The sequence below is a fragment of the Amia ocellicauda genome, chromosome 2 (genome assembly GCF_036373705.1).
Source record: "Amia ocellicauda isolate fAmiCal2 chromosome 2, fAmiCal2.hap1, whole genome shotgun sequence".
Classification (NCBI taxonomy): domain Eukaryota; kingdom Metazoa; phylum Chordata; class Actinopteri; order Amiiformes; family Amiidae; genus Amia; species Amia ocellicauda.
Window position 1 is genome coordinate 25051915 of NC_089851.1, and position 27863 is coordinate 25079777.

At 37.7% G+C, this 27863-nt stretch overlaps 1 protein-coding gene across 5 annotated transcripts in view; it reads left to right on the top strand.

Moving 5' to 3' along the window:
- relch (RAB11 binding and LisH domain, coiled-coil and HEAT repeat containing) overlaps positions 1–25055 on the top strand; it is a 52095-nt gene extending 27040 nt beyond the window's left edge. The window contains exons 11-30 of one of the 5 annotated variants that reach the window (XM_066721761.1): positions 6285–6397; positions 6939–7029; positions 7700–7756; positions 8016–8087; positions 8628–8768; positions 8955–9119; positions 9417–9564; positions 9678–9834; positions 10234–10357; positions 10581–10629; positions 12361–12440; positions 12526–12632; positions 12946–13045; positions 14295–14377; positions 15465–15528; positions 16399–16537; positions 18817–18933; positions 20317–20405; positions 22035–22105; positions 24295–25055. In XM_066721761.1, the coding sequence (XP_066577858.1) occupies positions 6285–6397; positions 6939–7029; positions 7700–7756; positions 8016–8087; positions 8628–8768; positions 8955–9119; positions 9417–9564; positions 9678–9834; positions 10234–10357; positions 10581–10629; positions 12361–12440; positions 12526–12632; positions 12946–13045; positions 14295–14377; positions 15465–15528; positions 16399–16537; positions 18817–18933; positions 20317–20405; positions 22035–22105; positions 24295–24415 (2088 nt within the window). In that variant the 3' untranslated portion in view covers positions 24416–25055. Of the gene's footprint in view, positions 1–6284; positions 6398–6938; positions 7030–7699; positions 7757–8015; positions 8088–8627; positions 8769–8954; positions 9120–9416; positions 9565–9677; positions 9835–10233; positions 10358–10580; positions 10630–12360; positions 12441–12525; positions 12633–12945; positions 13046–14294; positions 14378–15148; positions 15232–15464; positions 15529–16398; positions 16538–18816; positions 18934–20316; positions 20406–22034; positions 22106–24294 lie in introns of those variants that run through there. The other 4 variants (XM_066721769.1, XM_066721776.1, XM_066721784.1 and 1 more) reach the window with 4 other exon arrangements.
- The last annotated feature ends 2808 nt before the right edge of the window (positions 25056–27863 follow it).

Genomic DNA, 27863 nt, shown 5'->3' on the forward strand with positions numbered 1-27863 from the left:
TAATTTTGATGTTAGTAGTATGTGTGGTTGTATTTGTTGAAACATTTTAGTTAAGTTTGAATTGGTTTTCATAATAACAAACAACCAAGATGTTTCTTGCTTAAATCAATCTTTATTATTATTGGTAGTTTGTGTATGTTTTTTTTTTTTCTAACAAGTGTCTATTTATATTCATAGAACATTTAATCTTAGGAGACTCTGATAGATTTGTTTTTTTGAATGAGTTTTAGTGAAATATGATCTAATACTCCAAAAGTAATATTCATCTATAGGATGTAAATAAACCCTGTTTGTTTAATTTAGTATATTTAAATAGATACTAATTTAGTTTAGGAATAAATAACATTAATAACATAACTTGCAATATATGCAGTCAACAATTTTAATTCTGAAAATGTGATCACTACCCCTAAGACTTGGCGGATGGTAGAATTTCATGTTTTCATCTAAGTGGTCTCTTTGTAGAAACTGAATTGCTACCCATAGACCTATAAAAATATTTATATATATATATATATATATATATATATATATATATATATATATATATATATATATATATATATATATATATATATATATGTTTTTAAATGAAGAAAATTGTCTATTTCTAGTTCAAATGAATCAAATAAAAAAAATATGCAAAACATTAACCTGCGGCACTGCAACTAATTACAGTTTATTGCTGCCTATGAAATGTATTCAGCAAATCCCCTGAATGTATCTTACAGGCACGTTAGCAACCATTTAATGTAGCAGTAATGTTTTGAATCACTATAGCAAAACAAAACAGTGTACAGAGCGCTTCGAGCAGCATTGAGAATTTGCATAGCAAATGTTTTTCAGTGTAAGTGACAGTTTAAAAAAGGGCTTGAATTGTACCAGACCTTTTTGAGTTAAATAAACTTCCTCATTCCTGGCGCTGTAGAAGCACACGGTGTACACTATATTCTTTGGAAAACTCTAGGATAGGAATAGGATTTGGAGTTAGGAAATGGAATTTAGTCAGTTATGTTAGTCAACAGTTCAGTTTTCTTCACTTTTGCATCTCTTCTGTTTTGATTAGTGTATATCAGATATGGGAGCATATGTTTCTTGGAGTTGTATAAACAAATCTAGTGTGTTCAGAAATGCCTAAATATCTGTTATTTGTGTTTGACGCACAGCCTTCGGCAGAGTTGTAAAATTATTTTGTAGTGTTTTATTTGTATACATGTTGTTGCACACCCTAGACTGAAACATTATCTGAACCACTTTGGACATATTCTGTATAGCTATAATAACCGTATTGGAAAAAATATTCACCATTATTTATAAATAAATAATCAGGAATTGAAAATGCATCTGTTTAAACCATGCCTCATGGATATTGTACTCCAAAAGCTCTTAGCACTTACTAGAGCAAGCAAAACTCATATACCATATGCATTTGTATTTATTTATTTCAATTATATTCCAAATATGGATTATACATTTTCTTGGCACAATTATTACCCTCTGTATCAAATGTGAGAGGTAGCTTAATTAGTTTGGCAGATGTTGTATATCTCAAAGCATGAATCTCGGTGTGGCTTTCAGTGTTGTTCAAAGCTTGCATCATAGTTCCCTTTTTGTCATGCCTCACTGGGTAAAAGTTGATTAGCCTGGCTGTGACTTCAGCAGCTCTTGTTTGGTTTGAAACAATAGTCAATAGCACTGTAATTAGACACCCTTCTGACTTCAACTGCCAAAGCAAATATTGCTGAAAAAAGGCTTTCTCAAAACAAGTTTCCTTTCAGAGGTGATATTGCTACAATAGGGTCTCTGTATACATTCCACTTACAAGCATAAGTTTATGCTTATCTTGCCTAAAGGTTTTAAGGGACCTGGAACCACTTCCCTTTTAAAGCTCTCATTCAATTTGAGTTTTAATCTTGGTAATTGACAAGGTCACGATAAGAATAATGTGGTTCTTTCAGTGGTGTCCAGGTGGGATCTCCCTTATCATTAATATCTTACATCAAAATTAAAGCTGACAGAACATTTACATTTTTTTCACTGGGAAAAGAGTTCCTTAAGTTCTGCCTTTGTACAATGTGATATTGGTATGTAGTCTGAATGCTAAAATGTATTTTCACTGCTGTGCCTTTAATATGTGGCAGATTTTTTTTTTTTTCTCTGAGCCATCTATTTTTTTTAATTTGATAAACAGCAGAAAATGCATTATGACATTAGCATAACACTAGCAAAATAAATTCATAATTTTGAATTATAATGTACTGAGGAAGATGCACGTTGATGATGCTCAATACTATCTCAATAGAACTAGAAAATAAACCTGTTTAGCCAGTAGTGTTAAATGTCAGTATTGGAGAGCAATATTCCACCAGGTTTTATAGTTCTCTGTCTATCGTCACCACGTAAAGAACCGGGAAATGTTACTTAACTGGTCCAAATAACCCAATAGTTAGTTAGTTAGTTGAATGAAGTAGAGAGAGATCAAATGGAAGTCGCCCTGGACAAGGGCGCCTGCTAAGAAATAAATAATAACAAAATAGAATAAATGTAAATGTAAAGACACTATGGCACTGCAGAACTGGCTTTGTATTAGAGTATAGTAATACAAAATACAAAGTGTGCTTTTCTAATAATTAACAATTAAAGTGTTATATAGCTCAATAGTTCAGTAGCTTTTGTTCTCAGCACAGAGAGGAAAGAATGTGACTAACTCATGCAGTTAGTATGAAGGTGGAACTACATTAGTTATTACTTTACCATGAATGTGATTTAACTTTTAAAAAATAATCAATAAAAAAACAATCAGTAAACCGTTTGAATTTGATACAATAGATAAGACAATTACTCTTTATTATATTTAGTCAACATGTAGGCCTGGTTTTTTCATTAGTGTCAGTGTCAAACCTTTGTAATACATATGAAAACCATTCTTATGTATGAAAAAAACATTTGAAGAAAAATTCTTATTTAAAAAGTATTTAATTCGATCAGGGCAAACAGCTGAACAAGCCCTGCACAGGCAGACAAACTTTATTACAATTATTTGTTGTTTTTGAACTTAGACTTTGAATAGAAAGTTTGCTTCTATTAAGTGAAAGAGTAAACAAAGGACACAGGAGTTGCAAGTAACCAACTCTACATTTTAATTTAAATAGACTGTTAGATTTGAATGATCTTTTAAAAAATCAGTTTGTGTAAGCAGGAATAATTACAGCAGTCAACTATTTCCAACACGGTAGGAAAAACTAACAGGTTTACCACTTTCTACTTGTATGTTTAATAATCCTGAATGAATAACCCTCACTTTCGTGTTTACCTGTAGTTACATATACCTAACACTTAGATAATGTTTAGGTTTAACTCTTTTATTTTAATTTCTTTTTTAGTTTGCATTGATACTTGGAGCAGGATTAAATAAAAAAATCGCGCTGCTAAACTATCGCGGTATTAAATCTGACCCGATATGCGCTGCAAAATTACCTTCTCGCAGCTCCTTTCTTGCACAACGCGAGAAAATAAAACGCAGCTTTCACACAGCCACTACTACAACACTACACCACTGTACACCACTCATTCGTGCTTTCATGTTTAGTTAGATGCTACTCTCTTCTAATTTTTAATGTAAATCCCATGATGTACAGTTTTGTAGTTTGCTATTATCAGCTGTTTAAAGTTGTATTTAATCCCACCCAACAATACAGTGGGAGTGGTTACATTTTAACTGTATTACGTTTCTGCAAGAAAACAACCTGAAAATGCTCTCTCTGGATTTTGAAGTTGTCTAAAGCCTCTCGTGGTTGTGGCAAAGTCTAAAGAAAGCCGGTTTGACACAGGTTTGCACAGGCGCTGCTCTGGGTTTATTCACGTGCTTCCATTCAGTGGAAATAACTGCTTATTGCTACAGTAACCGCAATACAGGTGTACAGTGCAGGTAACAGTTAGATGTTGCAAAAAACGTCCATACAAACAAAATGTTGCCTATTGTTCATGCACAGAGAGAATATATGTTATTGAATGTCATTTTATACAGCTCTGTAAAAAATGAAGAGACCACTGCAATTGTTTCTTAATTCAGCATCTCTACATGTATGGCAGCCATTCCATTCCAGTCATATTTTTATTTGGAATTTGGGAGAAATGTCTGTAGTTTATAGAATAAAACAAAAATGTAAATTTTTCACATACCTATAAATAGTAAAACCAGAGAAACTGATAATTTTGCAGTGGTCTCTTAATTTTTTTCCAGAGCTGTATTAAATTTTGTTCAGTAATGTGTCAGTGTTCATTTGTGTTGTTTTTTATGTATTTTTTCATGACTTATTTGTTTAATTCACTCATTAATTTATTCTGCTGTTTCTTTGTTCATTGTTCTGAAAAAAAAATGTGATGTCTTAAAAATGGTTTCCTTCTTTACACGTCTTTCGTGGGAGTAGTGCCTACTATCGAGTAAATATTAATTCTCACTCGTACTCACTACAAAGTCCTGTATATTCAGCCTATATCGTATATAAGGGGCGGGTGTTTCCATGCATGATACATTTGGCATTAGTTTAATAAGCGCCATGGCAATTTTGAAAAAATAAATACAGACAGAGCTCCCCTCTCGGGATTCGAACCGCTACCTCAGGCACTCAGAGGTCCGATACTGTCACACCCGCTAGGCCAATCAGGCAGATGTGTAAGTGGGTGGCTTAACACTGTACTTATTCATTTGGAGGGTTATGTCACTTGTAATGTGCTCATATTACAAGTTATGTTCAGTGAGCTAAAACTACTTAAAACTATGACTATGACAGAAGAAGCCTTTATGGCAGCGCACCTGTACATAAGGACTCACACCAATGTCTGTTGATGTTATTTATGAATTCGGACGTCAAAACAGGAGACTTGCATTCACATAGAAACTCCAAAATTGCGGCTGAAACAGCTGATTTCCAATGAACAGTTGCGGCTTATTTTCAGTTACTAATTTCTTCCAATAATACATATAATCACTATGAGTTTTTTAGATGGTGTGTCAGTTTGTTTTTAATCTGCACCACTACACACAACCCAGCTAACACACAGTGTTTCCACAACATTGTTGCAGTGTGATTCACATTGTCACAACGTTGTGTGTTTGCTGGGAAGTGGACGCTGAATAAAATATTTACATTGATCTGTTATTCACCCAACACACCATTGATCCACTCGCTCTATCTAGGTAAGTGCGTTTGCCAATAATCATAATAATAATAATAACTATAGGCTTGTAGTTTTGTGTCAGCAGGGAGATTAATGCTGTGGATTCACAGCACAGAGTGCAGATCGCTGGGTTTCTCTGCTTTTTTGACCCATCGCTGCTTCTCGCAGCCCGTCCTGCTCTTCCGCCCCCCGGTGTCTCTTCAGTTTCAGACACTGTGATTGGCTCGCAGTTTCTCTCGCGCTGCCCGCCCATCCAGGAAGCCACGCCCTCATAACAGGCCCCTCCCCCTCGCAGCTCCTCATATTGATTTAATTCAGCAAGAAGCTCAGCTGCGAGATTCCTCCTGCAACTCTTCTGCGACTTTTTGCGTTCGCACCTTGTGAACATTTTTGATTTAATCCTGCCCTTGATTAAATCTTTAAACAGCTGTAAAATATATGCATATTAATTGCTATATTATTTTATGAAAAAATCTAAGGAAGCAGTGTTAAACTTCAAATGGTTAATGCTAAGGGTCAGTAATGTACCAGTTGTCGCAAACAACCAGGCATATTGCCTTTTCACAGTTGGAGTGCCAACATTCACATAAGCCTTCCACACAGACAGATAAGGTACACTTACCCTTATTTCCAGCTCAAACAGTGTCTTGAGTTTTCATTTTGTTCTCTGGCCATAATTCCTTTGTTTCCACCCATAAGGTTTTAGGGCTTCCTAATTTTTTGTGTGTTTTATTTTGTTTTATGTTTTTTATTCAGTAGATTCCGCAAAATAGTCTTTATTTCAAAAAGCAGTAATGTGAATGACAGGAACTGGGGCCAGTTTTAAATACAAGTGAAAACAAACGTCAAATTGTCACACAAACACGCACACACGCACACATATCCCTTTGGTAAAATCACAAAAGAAATATGATCAATGATGATCCCATTTCATTTTAATCAAGTACATGTCAATAATATTCAGTTATTTAAAGGCCATCTCCTTTTGTGCCCAAGATGCTCCCCTTCCTTATTGCCAGCTTTCCCCGAAGACACTTTTTTTTTTTTAATCTAACTGATGATCTGTCAAGTTTTGTGTGCACTAATCCCATCTTCCTCCATAGGAACTGATCCCACTTATTCTCTGCACTGCCTGCCTTCACCCTGAGCCCAAGGAAAGAGATCAGCTTCTACACATCCTGTTTAATCTTATCAAGAGGCCAGATGATGAACAGAGGTGAGGGGATTTGTTCAACCTATACAGACTGGATATTGTATATTTATTCGTACTACTTCCTTCGTAACCTTTAGGGGCTTAAAAAAAAAAGTTGGTCTCCTCAAGTATTTTAAGTCTGTTGGTTTGTTTTAAGTTGGTCTATAAATCAACTCTCTGTAGGCCTATTTGTTTCTTATTCTATACTTTGAATTAGGATGCATTTTATTAATTGGTTACGCATGTTTTTGTTGTGTTCTAGCAGAGATGGTAGGTTTCCACCCACTTCACATTCCTGGGCTTGAGGAATACAAGGGTAGTGATGTTCGCGATTAATACAGATGGGGAACAGTTTTAGACCTAAACATACTTCCACATACGTGCATATGTGAATACTTTGATAAAAAAATAAGACAACATATATATATATATATATGAAATCAATAGGGTACAGTATTTGTTCATCTTTGTTCTTTTAGATGATTTTAGATGTATAGGCCATCACCAGTTTTGTTTCATCCTACACATTCAATAAGAGCTCACCTGAATGCCACTGTGTTCCCAGGCAGATGATCTTGACAGGCTGTGTGGCTTTTGCTCGTCATGTAGGACCAACACGGGTTGAAGCAGAACTCCTGCCACAATGCTGGGAACAAGTAAGAAACATTGAATCACAACTTCAGAGCAGTTTTTTTTCTAGTATCATCAACATGTATTTATTAATGCTTGCTCTTCCTTACTTTATCATGATTATTATTGTTTTATAGACAGTTTCATATACCTGTATAATTTTATATTACTTTTTATTTAAAAAAAATCTCTCCATTGTTACATAGAACTAGCCAGTATTCATATTAGCATATAATGTATTTTGTTGTTGAATTAAAGTGATGACTTTAACTTGACCCTGTTTTTTATGTTATTTTATTTTAACCCGTTAATGTTCTGGATCCTGACAATAATGTTGCACACTTAGAATACATATACTATATGTACAAGACAAAATCTTAGTACTAATAAAGAAATAGACTAGTTAGGGTCAGTATTGATTAATTAGTATCAGTAATGTGGTTAAACATTTTCTACTCCATTTTAAAACCAAAGAATTGATGAAAGATATAGATAACAGGAAAGTTATTTTAATTCCCCTTTTTTGGAGCTTACAAAGACCTTCAGTTAGTATGCTCTTGTTTGCAGGAGGACAGCTGTGCTAAGGAGTGTATTAATAGAGTGTTCATAAGAATTTCCAATGTGTGTATTACTTTTTTTTTAATCTTTTGTGTGGTCAATATTCTATTATTTTCCATTGTCATAATTCTATTCTAGGACAGTGGAACATATCACCCATTCAACTCTGGTATATATAATGAAAATATATTCAAGGTATATGAAATGAATATATGTGTGTGTACATATATATATATATATATATATATATATATATATATATATATATATATATATAATTAAGAAAGGTTAAATAGAAATAACTACTTTCTTCAAAGTTTGCAGACAAAAGGGTTGTGCATGTTTTGGGGGGTGATTCACTATATACTTTACTGTCAGTCCTCAAGGGAAAGTATCGATGTGACACATTCCAGGAAAGTACTGCAATTTCATTCTTATAAATGTACCCTTTCAGATTAACCACAAGTATCCTGAGAGGAGGCTCCTGGTGGCTGAATCCTGTGGGGCTCTTGCGCCGTACTTGCCTGTAAGAACATCTGCCTGGATTGATTGAACAAGGGTTTACACCAAAGTGCATGAGGGGAAAACCTTTTTCATGTGTCTCAAGTTGCTTTTTCCCTTTCTCAGCTGAGCCTTATTTTTTTCATTTGAAGCAGAGTTCCGCACAGAGTTCCGCACAGAGTTCCGCACAGAGTTCCGCACAGAGTTCCGCACAGAGTTCCGCACAGAGTTCCGCACAGAGTTCCGCACAGAGTTCCGCACAGAGTTCCGCACAGAGTTCCGCACAGAGTTCCGCACAGAGTTCCGCACAGAGTTCCGCACAGAGTAATAAACCCTATAACTTGCATATCAGTCTGATATTTTCATTACTTATGAAACAGCCTTCCGTTGTAGTGAAAATGGCTTCTACATTGTTGACGCACTGACTGTCTTTCCATGACTGCCCAAGCTTGCATTTTTTGTTTCCCATACTGGTGTAACTTTACTTCAGTTTATCCAGTGTTGAGCATTGTGTTCCTCAGAAATGGTGAATCACCTGAAGTTTTAACCGTAATTGGTCTTTCAGAAGGAGATCCGCAGTTCGCTGGTCCTGTCGATGCTGCAGCAGATGCTGGCGGAAGACAAAGCTGACATGGTGCGAGAAGCTGTGGTCAAGAGCCTGGGGATCATCATGGGATACATTGACGACCCTGACAAATACTCGCCAGTAGGTGTCCAATCATCCTCCATGGTATTACGTAATAATTTCTGTTTCAATGGAATAATTTACCACACCAGTTAGTCTCCTGCCTGTTGCATATCTGGCCTCTGTATTTTAAAAGAATTTGTATTGTTCAACATTGAGTTCTCCGAGTAAGAGTGTGTAAGTGTCCTCCTTGTTGTGGTTTGTCAGGGCTTCGAGCTGATGCTGTTGGCGCTGGGGGACCCCTCGGAGCGAGTGATCAGTGCCGTCCACCAAGTGTTTATCCCGGCCTTTGCCGCCTGGACAACGGAGTTGGGGAACTTGCAGTCCCAGCTCATTCCCACGCTGCTCAGCAGGATTGAGAAGCTGCTTAGGGTAGGCTGGTGTTCTGCCCAAACATTAACACATTCCCAATCACAGCTGTAGGCACAGAAGGATTCGCTCTAACAGTGAAGCCCAAAGACAAAAAAAAAACAGGCTTCTAATAGTTTTCTCATTGTCCTGCTTGATTTCCTAAGTGATCCTCAATGTCAGCTGATTTGCATTGCAGTAAGCATTGTCTGAAACCAGAGAGAACCGCTTTACCGTGATTGTGACCTTTCTGTGGTGACCGTTAATTAGAAAATGTATCCTAGGCTAGCAGGAATGAAAGCATTTGTTTGTGGTTTTCAGGAAGGAGAGCACAGCCTCGACGAGCACAAGCTCCACATCTTCTTGTCTGCTCTGCAGTCGCTCATCCCACCCTTATTTGCTGTGGTGCTGCAAAACGCCCCTTTCACCAGCAGGGCTAAGCTCCAGGGAGACATACAGCCCATAGAAGGTAAGCAAAGCTGGGCTGTCTTACTGATGTGTAGGGCTGTCTGTCTACACAGGACAGTTCAAATGAAAAATGAACATTTCTTTGACCTCTGCTTTGCCGGCGCTCTCTTTCAGTCACCAGGTTCCCGCGGCCTGCCTCCCCTCTCCAGGATGTGGCGACCATCATCGGCAGCCGGGAGCAGCTGGCAGCATTGCTTCAGCTGTACGACCATCAGCTGGAACACGAGGGAACCACAGGCTGGGAGAGCCTGCTGTGGGTGGTCAATCAGCTGTAAGTGGAGATAACACAGAAGATCTGAGTCTTGGATAATTATGTGAACACTTGGATAACTGGGGTACATTCTCAGATTGTTCTTCTGTGAAATGACAGTTAGTGTGTCGCAGCCTCTAAAGTTATCCAATTAGAACCTCAATATAATATCAGTCCAAAAGAAAGAAATCCAGGATCTCTAATGCTATTTGTTATCAAAAATAACTATTTAATTCTATCGGAGCACCAAGTTTGTGCTTCAGCCTAATTATTTTTGTTAAAATAGGTGACTCACAAGTTTGTCTTCTGGATGCTCATAAATATTTGATCAGTTCTTATAGACCCTGACATTCTCAGTCCATCCAGATTCATTTTGTGTTATTTTCTGAGTTGCTAAACCTCTTTATGCTTTATCAACAGTTTGCCACAGCTGATAGAAATAGTGGGCAGGATCAATGTCGCCTCAACAACCTGCGTCCATGAGTTCTCCAGGTTCTTCTGGAGGTTATGTAGAACATTTGGCAAGATTTTTACAAACACTAAGGTATGTGACTTTTTTTTGTGTTGTAGCCACAAGTTTCTAATTTGAAAAGTTACACATAATATCACATAATACTATCTATTTACTGTATATGTATTTTCCTTAAGCATTTATAATGTTTACTATTTGCTTTTTGCATATCCCCACAATTAATCTGGAATCTTGCTCTGTAAGAAGTATTTTGCTATTCATGATTTTTTTAAGTCTAGGTTCTTTGTCTGTTCAGGTAAAACCACAATTTCAAGAAATTCTCAGGCTTTCTGAAGAAAATGTTGGTAAGTACTAATATTGTTACTTCATGTAACCATAAAGGCTACCGGTCATAGATGTTAATGGATGAGACCTCAAAATAATACTTAACTCATATGATTATGCTGAAATCTGCACACAATGTAATATAGTGCAGATGCTATTTAACACATATATGTTATCTGTAAGTGAATATAAGAGGCAATTTAAAATTATACAGAAACAAGGAATTGAAAAGCTGCATTTATCTCTGAAGTCGGAAGCACTGCCCAAGGGGGAGGGGTTTCTGCGCACTTCCGTAGGAACCCGATCGAAAATGTCACTATCAAAGCTGCCATTGGCCCCTGCACTTGTCACTCAAAACAGGTCTCTTTCGCGGGAGACGCATGACATCCTGCTCCCTGTGGTATATATGGTTCCTTTGTACGGAATTTTAAGTTGTCAGCACAGTGGAGCTTTCCACTCTGTACTGTTCAGTTGAGTAGGATGCTCCTGTGCTGCGCGGAGGCAGCATCAATGTTCCTGCTGCCACGCGATCTATATTGTTGGATTTTCAGCTCGGCTACTCTGTTTCTAGCTGGCTGTGTATTATGTTGTTTTCAGTGGGTCTGTGGCCCCGCTCCTGTTGGATCAGGGGTCCACTGCCATGATAATGCAAGGAGGCCGCACAAGTTGCTTGATTTGCCCGTGTCAAATAGTTTGTGCAAGTAGATACGGCCTCGCTCCTGGCTGCACTTGTAGAGCAGCCGGCCTTGCTCTTGTAAGAGGAAGGTGTAAGAGTTAACCTCTGTAGCCCCGCCTTGTATATGCTGATTCTAGACAGTTCCCAGTAGAGCGTGACTGTGGAGTTGTATTGCCGAGGCCCCCTAGCGGTCACCTCGGGGCAGGCTCTCTTATCAGCCTGCTGCCTCCTCCCTTGCAATGGTTTTGTTATACAGTAACCCCTCCCCCTTGGGCAGTGCTTCCGACTTGAAAGATAACGATAGATTGCGAATGCAACCCTATTTATCTGAAAAAGGAAGCACTGCCCAAGGGTTGCAAGGTCACTCGGGAGTCCTGGGTCCTGGCAAAAGAGGACAAATCTATGCAGATGATAAGTTTTATAGAACAGGAAGTGGGAAGGGACTTGTTTTGAGTGACGTGCGCAAGGGCCAATGGTAGAGTGACGTTTTCGATCGGGATCCTACGGAAGTGCGCAGAAACCCCTCCCCCTTGGGCAGTGCTTCCTTTTTCAGATAACCGGGGTTGCATTTGCAACCTATCGTTGTGTTGTGTTCAAGTAGGATGTAAATACTGATCAACATTAAAGTAAGCAGTTTTAAAATAGACAACCTTTATATCGAAAATTGCCAGTGACAGGTGAAGGTTGTGTAGTGCAGTCAGGGTACAGATATATATATATATAATTTTTTTTTTTTTTTTTTTTTTTTTTTTCTGCATTCAAACGATTATTCCTATTAAGAGAATGTCTAAGTCAGATATTTGGTTCTGAAACATTGAGTGTATTTGAAACCTTATGATTTCCATGCAGTATTTAGTTCTTTGTAAACATGCAACTATGCTTTAAAAAGCAAGGTGTTGATTTAAACCAACTCCAATGGTACCCACTAGGGGCAAGATTATGCCCAATGCTGTTAGTAAAACAAGACTATGCACTATTCTTTTTCAGGTGAGTATTTATTTATGCAGCAATTACAGCGACCAAAATGTAGGTATCAATAATGTTGCTAATTGTTTTATTTAATATTATTTTTTAGATGTGACAGCTGGAAATGGTATTCTAACAAAGGCCACAGTACCCATTTATGCAACGGGTGTTCTCACATGCTACAATCAGGTAAAAAGAGGCCTCTACCAGTGATTCAAAATGCCATAAGACAAAGGGACAATCAAGCACTCATAGTTCATGTTTTCTCTTTTAGGAAGAAGATCGCAAGCTTTTAGTGGGCTTCTTGGAGGATGTAATGACAATGCTTTCTTTGTCACATGCACCTCTGGACAGCCTCAAAGCATCCTTTGTGGAGCTGGGGTAATGATCCCTGTTATTTCATGAACTTTCAGGTGGCATTGGTGGTGATATGTTCTCATCTAGTTTAAAATCTCGTTTTTGTCATGTACAACTTACTTTTATAAATAATTTTGGTTTAGTTTTAGAGCCCAACAACAAGATGCAAGGTTGTTTCCCATTTTATTGATATACCACCCCCATGTTTTGTAGCTCCTACTTACAGGATTGTTGAGAACTCTGTAGTACTGCGGTTTACCTTTAATTCAACATTATCTTGGATGTGTCCTTTATATAAATACAATTTTAATTAACAACTATATCCCTTGCTCTTTAGCGCCAACCCAGCCTATCACGAGTTACTTTTAACTGTCCTTTGGTATGGAGTAGTCCATACATCCGCTCTCGTTCGCTGCACTGCAGCTAGAATGTTTGAGGTAAGTCGTTACATCATCATTTGTTATTTATAAAGCAGTATACAGTAAGGGGCTTTCTAGTTGAAATTAAAGGTTTTTAATCGAACATGCCTATTAAGTTAGTATGCTACTACATTTTTATATTTTAAAATATATGTTGGTTTTATATTGTATGATAGAGCATTTGGCTTGAAACCTTAAACCCCAGTTTAATTTAAATTATATTTAATTAATATACATAAGTATTATATATACATAATCTTACATAAGTCTGTCTATAAATATGTCTCCTATACTGTATCTGCACTGAAGCATACAATAACCTGTCAGCGTCAAGAGGCACTATGTGACAAAGTTTCTAATGTATACAAATTAGATACAAAATGTTTTTTTTTTGTTTTTTTCTGTTCATGAGAGCACTCACTATAGTGTGCTGAATAGCTGCCACTGGCTGGTGCCTACACCTAATGCATGTTGCATTGTATATACCCCTGAAATAAGGAAATAAATATATATAGTTATCATCTGGGAGGTCAGTGTCCAAGCTAGAAATGGCAAGTGTACAAAATAATTGAAAACAACAATGCCTTTTGGGGCTTTATCCCAGAAGGCTGACTAAAATTGTGCTTACCTAGCTTGAACAGTGACTCTTACTTACTGTACCAAAGTGTTTAGTCTCCTATCTCTGGCTTTTCAGTTGGGATTTTCTTTATACCTGCCTTTTCTGGTCAGTTTCTTGAGGAATAGATCATGTCATGGGAAGAAGGAAGATAAACATATGATCAGATCTGTTAGCATGTTCTTTTTATATACAGCCATTATTCATGCAATGGTTTTATTTTTGAGAGTGCATATTCTAAAAAGTGAATTGATGTAATAGCACAGAGGTTATTTTGAGTGTGGGCTGCAGCACTTGCTTGCTACTTTCTTTAAAACCAACCCCTTTCTAAACAACATCCCCCAAACAAAGATATGAAAGGTGAGGAGGAGTGCTAGAGAATGGCAGTCTTCCACATGTTCCCACTCCCATGTTGAGCCGTAGCGTAGAAGTATTTGCTTGGCCTCTCAGTTTATTTTTTGTTTGCTATTCTTTCGCTTATGTTTTAGTTTTGTTTGTTCTGGTTTGATTTGAACTTTTGTTTAGTAATTTTGTTTTATTATTGTATTATTATTTTTTATTTTTTTTCCTTTTCTCTCTGCGGTGTGCCATGACACTGTGCTCGCTCTTTCCATGCATCCTGTGTGACATCACCCTGCTCTGACCAATCAGCTGTTGGTGAAGGGGGTGAATGAAACTCTAGTAGCTCAGAGAGTTGTTCCTGCACTTATTACTCTCTCCAGTGATCCTGAAATGTAAGTCTACTCCTGCCTTGTTCATCTGGCACTTCCTCCAGCCTTGGCTTCTTAAGAAACGACTCTCCCTTTCACACTATGTACTTCTGGAAGCAAGAAACACTTACTTTAAAAAAAAAAAAAAAAAAAAAGTCTTGCTAATACCAAACTAAAACTCCAGCATGCACAAATAGTGTTTACATCAAAGGTGTTTAATGCACATTTATTGTTTTAATAATAAACTAAATTACACCCTATTCTAAACAGTCATTTGTTGATATGGTATATACTTAAGTAGAGCGATATGATAAATGCTTTGACCTTGTATTCTTGGTCTAAAAAGAGCAATGCACTCATTATAAAATAACTAAATTTAGGTGCTACCTGTCCCCATTTCTTGACCATGTAAACTTTTTTTTTTTTTGGAGACCGTTTGGAAAAAGTAATCTTAAAGTATATTCAGGTTACAAATGTCTATGAACCCAATTCCCTAACAGCCTGAAGACAAACCCCTAGTCCTGGGCTGCCATGTTTGGAGCTGGTCTGTCCCCGAGTTCTTCTTTGAAGCCAAGGTGGGAGGGAGTGGGCTTTGCTGTAATGTACCAACTAATATTTCTCACAGGTAGCGCCCCTACTAAACCACCGGCTTAAGCGAATGCATGTTAGGCATTGAACCACACCTCGCATGAGTGGCTGCGAGTCTGCCAGCCAACCTGCAGTCAATGCAAACCCAGGTGTTCGCTCATTTGTTTTTACCCACCCGTTTCTCTTTTGCATTTTGACTGGTTGCAGCTGATTCTACGAGGCATGAGCGAAGCCTTAATTGACAAGCGAGTAGCCCCGGCCCTTATTACCTTGTCCAGTGGTCCTGAATTGTGAGTTAATGCAGACACAAGACCTTAAGTACCAACCTGTTTCTTGAGCATTGTTTTGGTTATAATTTTACTGACATCTGAATGAACATGTAACTGAATCCATGCTTGCATACTAATTATTACAGTTAAGTATTTGGTTGTATCATGTTTTTGTTGTTGTTTGTTGTTGTTATGTTCTTGAATTTGCAAGTAATATGTTTACACATGTTTTTCATGTTTGTTTATTTTTTCAGTTCTGTAAGGATATCTACAATACCTGCTTTTGGTACAATCATGGAAACCGTAACACAAAAAGAGGTACATATCTCAGACAATTAATTTGTCAGAGGTTTTGTTTCAAATACAATATTGATTATGAAATAAGCTAAGATTGGTTTGTTTAAAATACTGTTAGTAAATTATAGGTAACTTCTGATTTTATATATACACTGAACAAAAATATAAACGCAACAAGCAACAATTTCAAAGATTTTACAGTTCATATAAGGAAATCAGTCAATTGAAATTAATGAATTAGGTCCTAATCTATGGATTTCAAGTCTCAAGTTTTGTGGGATCGTGTGATTGGCCTGCTGACTGTAGGAATGTCCACCAGAGCTACAGAGCTACAGAGCTACAGTCGGGTCAAGACCCTGGTGAGGACGACGAGCCGCAGACGGGCTTCCCTGAGACGGTCTCTGACAGTTTGTGCAGACATTTTTCGGCTGTGCAAACCCACAGACTCATCAGCTGTCTGGGTGGCTGGTCTCAGACGATCCCGCAGGTGAAAAAGCCGGATGTGGAGGTGCTGAGCTAGCGTGGTACACGTGGTCTGTGGTTGTGAGGCGGTTCTACGTACTGACAGATTCTCTAAAACAACATTGGAGGCGGCCATGGTAGAGAAATGAACATTCAATTCTCTGGCAGCAGCTCTGGTGGCCATTCCTGCAGTCAGCATGCCAATTGCACACTCCCTCAAAACTTGAGACATCTGTGGCATTGTGTTGTGACAAAACTGCACATTTTAGAGGCCTTTTATTGTCCCCAGCACAAGGTGCACCTGTGTGATGATTGTGCTGTTTAATCAGATTCTTGATATGCCACACCTCTCAGGTGGATGGAATATATTGGCAAAAATATATATTTAAAACTTAGTATATATGTAAAATGGTTACATCCTTTTTTTAGTTGCTGGAAAGAGTGAAGATGCAGCTAGCTTCTTTTTTGGAAGATCCTCAGTATCAAGATCAACATTCATTGCATATGGAGATTATAAAAACATTTGGCAGGGTTGGCCCAAATGCTGAGCCCAGGTTCAGAGACGAATGTAAGTCTGTGTACCTTTTATTATTCCAAGAGATACTTTATTATTTTTTGTATAATAGCAAAAGTTCAAAATGTATTAATATTTAATAACCTTACCCCAAAAAAATCATGTTTTGAAAATAGATATTTTAAAGAGAAACATGTAGCCTCATCTCACTTTTTTTATTTCCTGTAGATTATATAAATATGATATGATATCAGTCTGTGTTTTGTTTATCTGTGTGTGTATCTAGGTACTGTATAAATCCAAAAATAAGTATGTATAAGGCATTTTCTGGAACTGGACGATACATATACATGATAGTTTTGTTTAGCATCTTGATGTGTTATTATGATGAAAGTTATTTAATTTGGTATTTGATGTTGGGAGGAAAGATATGTGGTGATAATTAATTTCAAGTGAAAACAAACTTCATGTCAATAACCAGAAGCACATAACTGATGGTGTAATGTCACTGGCAGGAAAGAATAAAAACTAAATTTAAACTTGTATGTTTAAAGGCAATGTCAATCTCTAACCTATGGCTTGAATTTTATGCTATGTGTTATAAATAGTATAGTTATATATACACTCACCTAAAGGATTATTAGGAACACCTGTTCAATTTCTCATTAATGCAATTATCTAAACAACTAATCACATGGCAGTTGCTTCAATGCATTTAGGGGTGTGGTCCTGGTCAAGACAATCTCCTGAACTCCAAACCGAATGTCTGAATGGGAAAGAAAGGTGATTTAAGCAATTTTGAGCGTGGCATGGTTGTTGGTGCCAGACAGGCCATTCTGAGTATTTCACAATCTGCTCAGTTACTGGGATTTTCACGCACAACCATTTCTAGGGTTTACAAAGAATGGTGTGAAAAGGGAAAAACATCCAGTATGCGGCAGTCCTGTGGGCGAAAATGCCTTGTTGATGCTAGAGGTCAGAGGAGAATGGGCCGACTGATTCAAGCTGATAGAAGAGCAACTTTGACTGAAATAACCACTCGTTACAACCGAGGTATGCAGCAAAGCATTTGTGAAGCCACAACACGTACAACCTTGAGGCGGATGGGCTACAACAGCAGAAGACCCCACCGGGTACCACTCATCTCCACTACAAATAGGAAAAAGAGGCTACAATTTGCACAAGCTCACCAAAATTGGACAGTTGAAGACTGGAAAAATGTTACCTGGTCTGATGAGTCTCGATTTCTGTTGAGACATTCAGATGGTAGAGTCAGAATTTGGCATAAACGGAATGAGAACATGGATCCATCATGCCTTGTTACCACTGTGCAGGCTGGTGGTGGTGGTGTAATGGTGTGGGGGATGTTTTCTTGGCACACTTTAGGCCCCTTACTGCCAATTGGGCATCGTTTAAATGCCACGGCCTACCTGAGCATTGTTTCTGACCATGTCCATCCCTTTATGACCACCATGTACCCATCCTCTGATGGCTACTTCCAGCAGGATAATGCACCCTGTCACAAAGGTCGAATCATTTCAAATTGGTTTCTTGAACATGACAATGAGTTCACTGTACTAAACTGGCCCCCACAGTCACCAGATCTCAACCCAATAGAGCATCTTTGGGATGTGGTGGAACGGGAGCTTCGTGCCCTGGATGTGCATCCCACAAATCTCCATCAAGTGCAAGATGCTATCCTATCAATATGGGCCAACATTTCTAAAGAATGCTTTCAGCACCTTGTTGAATCAATGCCACGTAGAATTAAGGCAGTTCTGAAGGCGAAAGGGGGTCAAACACAGTATTAGTATGGTGTTCCTAATAATCCTTTAGGTGAGTGTATATATTAGCAGAGGGAACAAATATCTACACAAATAAAACACACTGAAGTGATTGTTGAACTTTCACTTCCTGCAGGTGTTCTTTTAACCATTTCAAAACCTCAGGAACAGAAAATTTAAAAACATGAAGATGCAGTTTGGAAAGTGACATAATGTACCTGGCTAGAATGACAAAAGTGAGAAATAGCCATTTTGAATGCAGATATGTTCTGAAATACAACTGGTTATAATCATTAGGGTACAGTGCACTCCAGTCTCACCAGGGTTTAATTACCAATTTTATATTGAGTGTAAATAAATAAAAGCTTGGATTGGCAGTAGCTTTTGTCATTGTCACACAAAGCAATTTGCTCTTCTACTATATTGAAGACAATCTTGTTCTTTGTGTTTTAGTTTCATAAGGAAGTCATGGTATCATATTGGTGTAATTATTGGAGAACTTGTGTCCTATAGATCATCTGTAATTAACTTTTAGTTTTTGTTTTTCAGTTGTTCTTCCTCATTTGCACAAGTTGGCACTGGGTAACAACATGCAGACTGTGGAAACCAAGAGACTAGATATTGCCACACAACTGTTTGAGGCCTACAGTGCTCTGTCCTGCTGTTGTATCCTTCTGTGTCTGGTTCATTGAGCAGTCTTGTCTACGGACAAGAGAAACTTCAGAGTCTCAAGTTATAATTGTGGAACCTGAAGTGTCATTTAAGAACTTCTCAATAAATATATATGCATGTGGTGTACAATTGAGCATTAATCTTAGAAGTTCTTCAAGCTTAATTGAGGCTTTCCTTTTAAGAATATGTAGTAATTTTGACATATTTTTTCTAACATGTAAATTAGATCAATCTAAATTTGTCTTTGAGATGCCCACACCCAAAATAAATGTTTAATTCCTTGCATCATGGTAACTAGCAATAACAAACTGAGAAACAATACAAACAGGAAGCCAATGGTATATTGATATTCTTAGAAATATTACATATGTACTTGAATTTAGTAAACATACAGCTAGGTAAAACTTCAAAATAGTATCTGATGGAGCATTCCAGCTTTGCCAGCTGTCATCTCTACATCATATATTTCAACTGAGTCTATAATTTTTTGATAAATGTCTATTAATTTACATGTTTATGATAATACTAATACATTGTGACTTGCAAATGAAAATCATTGCTTTTATACATTCAGACCATGGACTCTAAAGCCCTGCCTCAATCTCTGACTGGATGTCAGAACAAATGCCAGCTGAGATAAGATGCCTTTTTGGTTGTTGTTCTCAACTGTCCCATGACAGCAAAGTGAAAATAAACCTCTCTCTCTACGTATATTTATACTAAATTGCAGGGTTGACGTTGAAATCCAAAACAAAATACTCTGTGATGTTTTTTAGTTATATGGGAGAGCCCTTCAAAAGCAGGAAAAGACTGTCTTCTTGGTCAGATTTCCCAGAATTAAGCCTTGTGTAGGTTTTCCACAAAATAGCAAACCCCTGACAGGTCGTAATGAACTCTGCAGTTGGCAATGTTGGTCGGCACACAGCTGTGTGAGGTTTACCAATAGCTGTGTGGCGGACTTGGTAATTTTATTGTAAGCTCTCCAGAACTCCTACAGTATTCCAGCTGATCAAATTGTTTTTTAGTTGTCCCTTATACAGAGGATGTGGGGCTGTTGCATCATTCAGGACCCAGCCTTGTTTTTCTGTGTAATTATTACAAGATTTAGATATGACTGATATCATAACGAACTAACAGTAAGCAGAGCCAACGTCTAGCTAGATACGACCTCTCTAACACTCTGTAACATTCCAATGATCATGTTAAATACATGCATTTGATTTTAATGTGTAGACTGCAATGACTGTTTTACTGATAAAATTGAAAAATAATACTGTGCATGTTGTTGTTGTTTTTCCTTTTATTGCTATTGCAGCTCTTTTTGTGTTAACCAGTGGAATAGATTCACGTTGCCTTCCCTTAACAGCAGTGCTTCAGTCATTTCAGAGGAGTTGATGGTGAACCATTTTTTGCCTGGTTTGCGGTGTCTAAGAACCGACATGGAGCACCTCTCCCCTGAGCACGAAGTAAGTACATTTAAACCTGTGAAAATGTTTCAGCTACTGAATGTCAGGGGCAACCTGTGGTAACGTTGGCATTTTAGGATTCCTCCCACATTACTCCTGCTCCTGTTGTGTCTCGCTGCTCTTGGATTCGCGCTCCCATTCTTCTCAAGGTGCGTCACCTCACGCCACGGGTCAAGTGTGTTTCACCCTACTGTGAGTCAGGCCTCACTTTAACCTTCATTTTTAAACTTGTGGCTACTGTATTTTATTATGAAAAGTTACAGATATTGTGGAATGACCCAGAAGGGAATATAGTTAAAAACAATTTGGTGGAGAAGAGCCATTCACTGTGAATGAGATAATACATTTGAAAATGCCAATAAATTAATGAATGTAATGGTTTTCATAGGCCTCTGTAAAACAGTTTCAGATGGCTAGTAAATCTGTCAGGAAAGCCACACATGTCATATGTTAAAACCTCTCATACCACATCCTACCAGACTTTGCGGCTCTAGCCTGGTTGCAGGTGACCTTGAGGACACACTCACAAAAACAGCCCGTTTCAGCTCAGTTGGGCAGTTGAGCCATCTGTCTCCAGTTAAGAAAGTTAAACCTGCTGCAACATTCATCAGTGGTCACTATGTTTTGTGGTAATCTGGGAGGGCCCAGTCAGGAGATATTATTGAAACAGTGCTTTTCAACTGTACTTCCTCTCTGCAGCCTTCAGTGCTTAGTTTTAGCATTCTGGTATTTAGAGACTAGAAACTGGAGATTTGTTTCTAGTGAGGCATTGATTAAAAGGTTTAATATCTTGTGTGATTTTTTTTTATGGTTAATTAAAAATAGTAACTTACAAAATGTGTGTATGCATTAAGGAATGGGGAAAAAAGCTTTATTTTTATATACTGCATATCAATATGTTACACCTAGGTTTGAGTTTTTGCAATACACTACTCTGTATTTAATTGAATACGGGATTTAAATAATGAATTAAAAAATAAGTGTATTTGTATGTATTATTATAAGGCACAACTGCCTATGAATGTGTTTTTGTTTACTGTTTTAATTTGTGACATGTATTTATGGGATTAATTTTTTGCGACACTTTTCTGCATTTAAATAACTGTCCAAACTGAAACTTCTCAGGAACAGGTTTTGTAGCTTTGTTTTCAGGATTGCAGGCTGTAGATGTCTTTGTACTTGCTCATCAGCAGCCAATAAGCCTTTACCATATTTGAGTTCTTTGACAAGTATATTGTGACAATTGTGTATTATAATAATAATAATAATAATAATAATATTATTATTATTATTATTATTATTATTATTATTAATACAAGTAAATTGTTAGTGTTGAATCTTGATGCATATTTCCCTGGCAAGTGCTTTTTGTTTACTATAAAACCGTTGCAGAACCATGTTTAGAGCTAAACCAATAACTAAAATATTAATGATCTGCGATTGAGACTCCTGGTTATTTTATACAGAAAATAATCACATGGCCACATTCCCATGCCAGCTAATCACCAGATGACTACTGACCACTGCTGTGAAGGCTGGATGGGATTTGTTTTTGAGAGAGAGAATAAAATAAAAAAAACTGACAAGACAACTATTTCAATCCTTAATCTCGTGCACTTCTTGTTGCAGGTTATTTTAAGCTCCATGATTAAGGAATGTGAACAGAAGGTGGAAAACAAGACTGTACAGGAGCCACAGGGGTAAGTACACTTCTCAAGGAGCATACATGTACCAATTAAAGATCATAATTAATAAGGACCTGACCTCACATAATTTAGGATGTGTATAGGCCTCAAGTTAGTAATATTGATTTCCAATTTTTTTGTTGTTGTTGTTTTGTTTGTATTAGTTGTTTTTTCGTGCAACTGCAGCTGTAGATCACGTGAAAGCATATGATATGATATATTTAGATTTTCAAATAGCTTTTGATAAGGTTCCACACCAAAGACTGATCCTCAAATTGGAAGCTGTAGGCATTCAGGGTCATGTAAGTAGATGGATTATGAACTGGTTGATGTATAGGAAACAGAGGGTGTCGATTAGAGGAGTTGCTTCTAACTGGAGTGAGGTTGTTAGTGGAGTTCCACAGGGATCAGTACTAGGGCCTTTGCTTTTTCTAATCTATATTAATTATCTGGACTCTGGGATTGTTAGAAAACTTGTCAAATTTGCAGATGATACTAAAATAGGAGGCTCATCAGATACAATCTCAGCAGCACAGGCTATTCAAAGGGACTTGGATAATATTCAGTTGTGGGCCGACACCTGGCAGATGAAATTCAATGTGGACAAGTGCAAGGTAATACATGCAGGTAACAAAAATGTCCACTATAATTACACTATGGGAGGAATAGAACTAGATGAAGTAACGCATGAGAAAGACCTAGGAGTCTACGTGGACTCCTCACTTTCTCCATCCAAACAATGTGGGGAAGCAATAAAAAAGGCAAACAGGTTGTTAGGGTATATTGTCAAAAGTGTAGAATTGAGAACAAGGGCAGTGATGTTCAGACTGTACTGCACTAGTTAGAGCTCATCTGGATACTGTGGACAGTTCTGGGCTCCACACTTCAAGAAAGATATCGCTGCTCTAGAGGCAGTTCAGAGGAGAGCAACCAGACTTATTCCAGGTCTGAAGGGAATGTCCTACTGAGAGACTGAGGAACTGAACCTTTTCACCCTGGAACAGAGGAGACTACGTGGGGACTTGATTAAAATCTTCAAAGTCATGAAAGGTATCGACCACATCAAACCAGAGGAGCTTTTCCAGATCAGCAGGGACACACGCACCCGGGGACACAAATGGAAATTGGGCTTCAAGGCATTCAAAACAGAAAACAGGAGACACTTCTTCACACAGAGTTGTCACAATCTGGAACAAACTCCCCAGCGATGTGGTTGAAGCTGAACATTTGGGAACATTTAGAAATAGACTGGATAGGATCCTTGGATCACTTAGATACTAATGGACACCAAACGAGCACAATGGGTCGAATGTCCTCATTTGTAAACTTTGTTCTTCTAATCGGTACTGGATTGTAAATCTGTTTTAGCATCGGCCTTAAGTAGTTAACAACTGTGAGGCTGTTTAAGTGTCTGCTGTGTTAGGATACATCTGGCTGTCAGTCACTTCAATTGAATAATAAAATTGAAAACCAACAGATTTTTCAGCTTGACATTTTGCTCAGTGCTGGAATGCTGCAATAGTAAACTAGAATTATCAGGTATAACCTCAGACTGATAGACATATAGGAAATTGTAAAAGTAGAGTAGTACAGAGATGTCATTTCATATGAATAAAATAAGTCATGTGTGAGCAAGTCATAGTACAGGAGTGAGTAACACTGACAAGCACTCGGGTCATTTTCTCTCAAATTCTCTTTGTTTGTGCCAGTATCCCCGCCCTGTGGTTTTGGATAATTCAATGTTCTACTCCTTTTCTATATATATGAGGCACAACTGCTAATTTCCTTTTCAGAGCAAGACTACCAGCTTGTCAGTCATTTTCTTCTCCTTTGTGCTTATTTAACGAATGTTTAGTTCTGTTACAAATTTCTTTGAGCATCTTTGTGTTACTGTTAATTTCAAAATAATTTGCAATCTCACTTTTTTTTTAATTACATGATGTTAATATTCTCTTACATGCAAACTAGTAAAGACTGTCTTTATAAAGTCTTTTAAATAATGTGTAGCCTTTGTTAGCTATTGGTAAGTTCCATTAACAATTTCTGTTAATGACTAGAATAAAAAATAAAAACATCTATCAAAGGTCAAGTACAGCATGAACTGGCAAAAGGAAGCTGAGATGTTACTATAATCACATATCTTCCCTTTGAGTCATTTGTGCTCTTTTGATGTTGTTTTTTGTTTCCTTCCTTCCCTTTTGAAGTTCAATGTCAATTGCTGCTAGTCTTGTGAGTGAAGATGCAAAGACCAAGTTCCTAAACAAGATGGGGCAGCTGACCACCTCAGGAGCCATGCTGGCCAATGTGTTCCAGCGAAAAAAATAGCCCGGCCCAGCTTGACACTAGGAAGGACTGCCCACACCTTACCACCTCATACTTGAAGTCAATCATTGCCTTTTTTTTTTTGGTCTTTTTGTGTTTTATTTTTAATTTATATTCCTTTGTTACCATTTTATTCCAAACTCCAAAGAAATTTGCACTTCATATAATTGTTTACCCACTTCCCCTTTTTTTTTTTTTTTTTTTAAATCAAGTTCCTACCTGTCCTGTGCTAATTTTGTGTTGCAGTGTCTCCTGTTTGTTTTTGTTTTTTTATTCTAACAGTGGGTGGTAATATTTTGGGATTCTTTATTTTGTTTGGATTTTGCATTTGTTCTAAAAGTAAATATCTGTATAATACACTGAATTATTAGGATGGTGCCCATATAATGTAAATTTGAAGTAAATGTCATGAAGTAATAAAAGTGGAGAACACTTGTGTACTTAAACCATGTTTCTAATGCTCTGCTTCTTTTATATTTATTTTCTGCCTTGTATCTGGTTTATAGTGTTTTTTTCAAATTGGTGTGTTTTCTGACAACTTTGAAAAACTCACGTAACAGAATAATTATATTGCATTTAATGTAATCCACCATCCGTTGAGTTTTTTATAACTTGTAATGTTAAATAAAAAATATATACTGCATAGCCTTATTCCTTTAAAGTTCAGGGGGAAAATATCAGTTACATTTTTATTTTGAAAAGTCTGACTATTAGGTGGACTCAAAGGAGATGGTCTTGATAGGTCAAAGTTAGAAAGTTAGACCCCTGTCATTAGATGACGAGATATTCCTACATAAAGCAAAATAATAGCTTAGTGGAATTCTTTGTGACTGCAGAATAATTTCACATCTTTTAATGAAAAAGTAATTGCATTTATTTAATTGGCTAGAATTCCAAGACACGATTGTCTTATTCTCTTTGGTGATTGATATTACTTACAGTGTACAATGATCAGCCATAACATTATGACCACTGACAGGTGAAGTGAATAACACTGATAATCTCGTTATCATGGCACCTGCCAGTGGGTGGGATATATTAGGCAGCAAGTGAACAATTTGTCCTCAAAGTTGATGTGTTAGAAGCAGGAAAAATGGGCAAGCGTAAGGATCTGAGCCACTTTGACAAGGGCCAAATTGTGATGGCTAGACAACTGGGTCAGAGCATCTCCAAAACTGCAGCTCTTGTGGGGTGTTCCCGGTCTGCAGTGGTCAGTACCTATCAAAAGTGGTCCAAGGAAGGAAAAGCGGTGAACCGGCGACAGGGTCATGGGCGGCCAAGGCTCATTGATGCACGTGGGAAGCGAAGGCTGGCCGAAAGCGCCTACAATGGGCACGTGAGCATCAGAACTGGACCACGGAGCAATGGAAGAAGGTGGCCTGGTCTGATCAATCACGAGTTCAAGGTGTTGACTTGGCCTCCAAATTCCCCAGATCTCAATCCAATCGAGCATCTGTGGGATGTGCTGGACAAACCAGTCCGATCCATGGAGGCCCCAACTCGCAACTTACAGGACTTAAAGGATCTGCTGCTAACGTCTTGGTGCCAGATACCACAGCACACCTTCAGAGGTCTAGTGGAGTCCATGCCTCGATGGGTCAGGGTTGTTTTGGTGGCAAAAGGGAGACCTACACAATATTAGGCAGGTGGTCATAATGTTATGGCTGATCTGTGTAGATAACACCTCCCTCATTGCTTGACAACACGAAATTTGTATTCATCCTGACAAGATAGGATGTGAAAAGAGCATCATGGAAATGTGTTCACAATTCGATACAGCCAGCCTTCCTCAATGGAATCAAAAACAAACACACTACATTGTTGAAGATTATTGCATGTAATTAAAGAAAAAAAAAAAGAAAGGAAGAAAAATTACTTTGGAAGTCCACACTGCATAACTGCATGGGTTGGCAAACTGCATGAGGTTATGCAAATACTGAGACCAGGCAAATAAGTGTAGTTGTGGAGAAACATTTTTTTCTGTACCATGTTGCTCAACTCCTCACAAATACAATTATGTTTTTCCTAGTTTCCAGTTCTGTTAAATACTAGGGGAGATACCTCACTGAGCTACCATACAAAGCATTTTATTTCGAAAGAATACTCATGTTTATACCATATCCAGTATCACACAAATTACAAATCTTTCAGCTGATTTAAATTAGCTAAAGAATCTGAGTTTGGAACAAGCTAGCCATTGGCAGTGCTCTGGTATGCCTATTCCTTCATTGTGAGAATAGTCTTGGAAGAGTTGACCTGATTAAAGCTAGAAGGTTAACAAAAACCTCACACCAGCCAATGACCTGTTGGAAATCCACAGCTGTTCCAATACTAGAATGCAAACAGTTTATTCTAAAATAGTATAATAATCATAATACTCTCTTTAGACGACATATAATGCATGTACAGAAGCTGGATTGTTTCCAAGCTTTGCATAGAAATAGTCCACTCTGCACTGGAAGATGCTAGCTTATCTGCACCAAGACCGTGTGAGATTGAACACATTACTCAATTTGGTACATCCTCTTTCTGCAGGGTACCCTTCTGTGGTGGCATGATTGACATTACAACCAGCCCACATCAACCTCAGTGCAAAAAAAAAAAATCTACACCCTCCACTGCAACATGCGTCAGCTCTTCAGAGCTTCTAATGGGATACAAACTTAGGACAATGCTGCCAACACAATGCTATAAAGCCAAATCCAACAAAAACGCTAAAGCTCAAAAACCTGCTCGACAAGTCACCTGTCACCTGAAGCTAGGAGATGCTGACCGCCTGGAGTCAGGTGGAAATTATTGGCAAAATGGACCTTTGAATAATACAATATAATCACTATCTGGTGTTACATTTGGCAAGAGTTTAATATACAGTTGGGAGGAATTATTGAGTCATAAAGAAACATGGGTAATCGGGATGAGTCAGAGAGTAAGGCTAGCCTACAAAAGTGAGTAAGTAACAAACTGTGAGTAAGATAAAGAAATATGTAAAATTTGAAACATTGTAAAGCCATTTGTACATAACATTACGCAAGTCAAATCTACCAAAATATAGGGTTTATACAGGGATAGATGAATAATGCAATAAGATTATTTCTCCCCAGATATTTGGAGTTTATCACTATTTTACATTTTACCTTTTCATTTTTGTGCAACAGAGCATTCCATTCTAACAGTGCAACTTTAACATCTTTTTGCTCCAACAATAAAACACACTCCCCTTTTTCATTTAGGATTGTGCCGATGTGATAAATCCAAAGGATGATACTGGAAATGCAACATAAGAGAAATACTGTAATTTTTGTAACATTTTTCCAATGAACAGAACAGCTGCATAATTTCACTTAATGCAAAAAGATTGACATGTACTTGTGCAGCAGTCCCAGGACAAGCGTAAGATTTCCTTTATCTACTGTGATAACACTCATAGTGCATATTTAAGAACATCTAACCC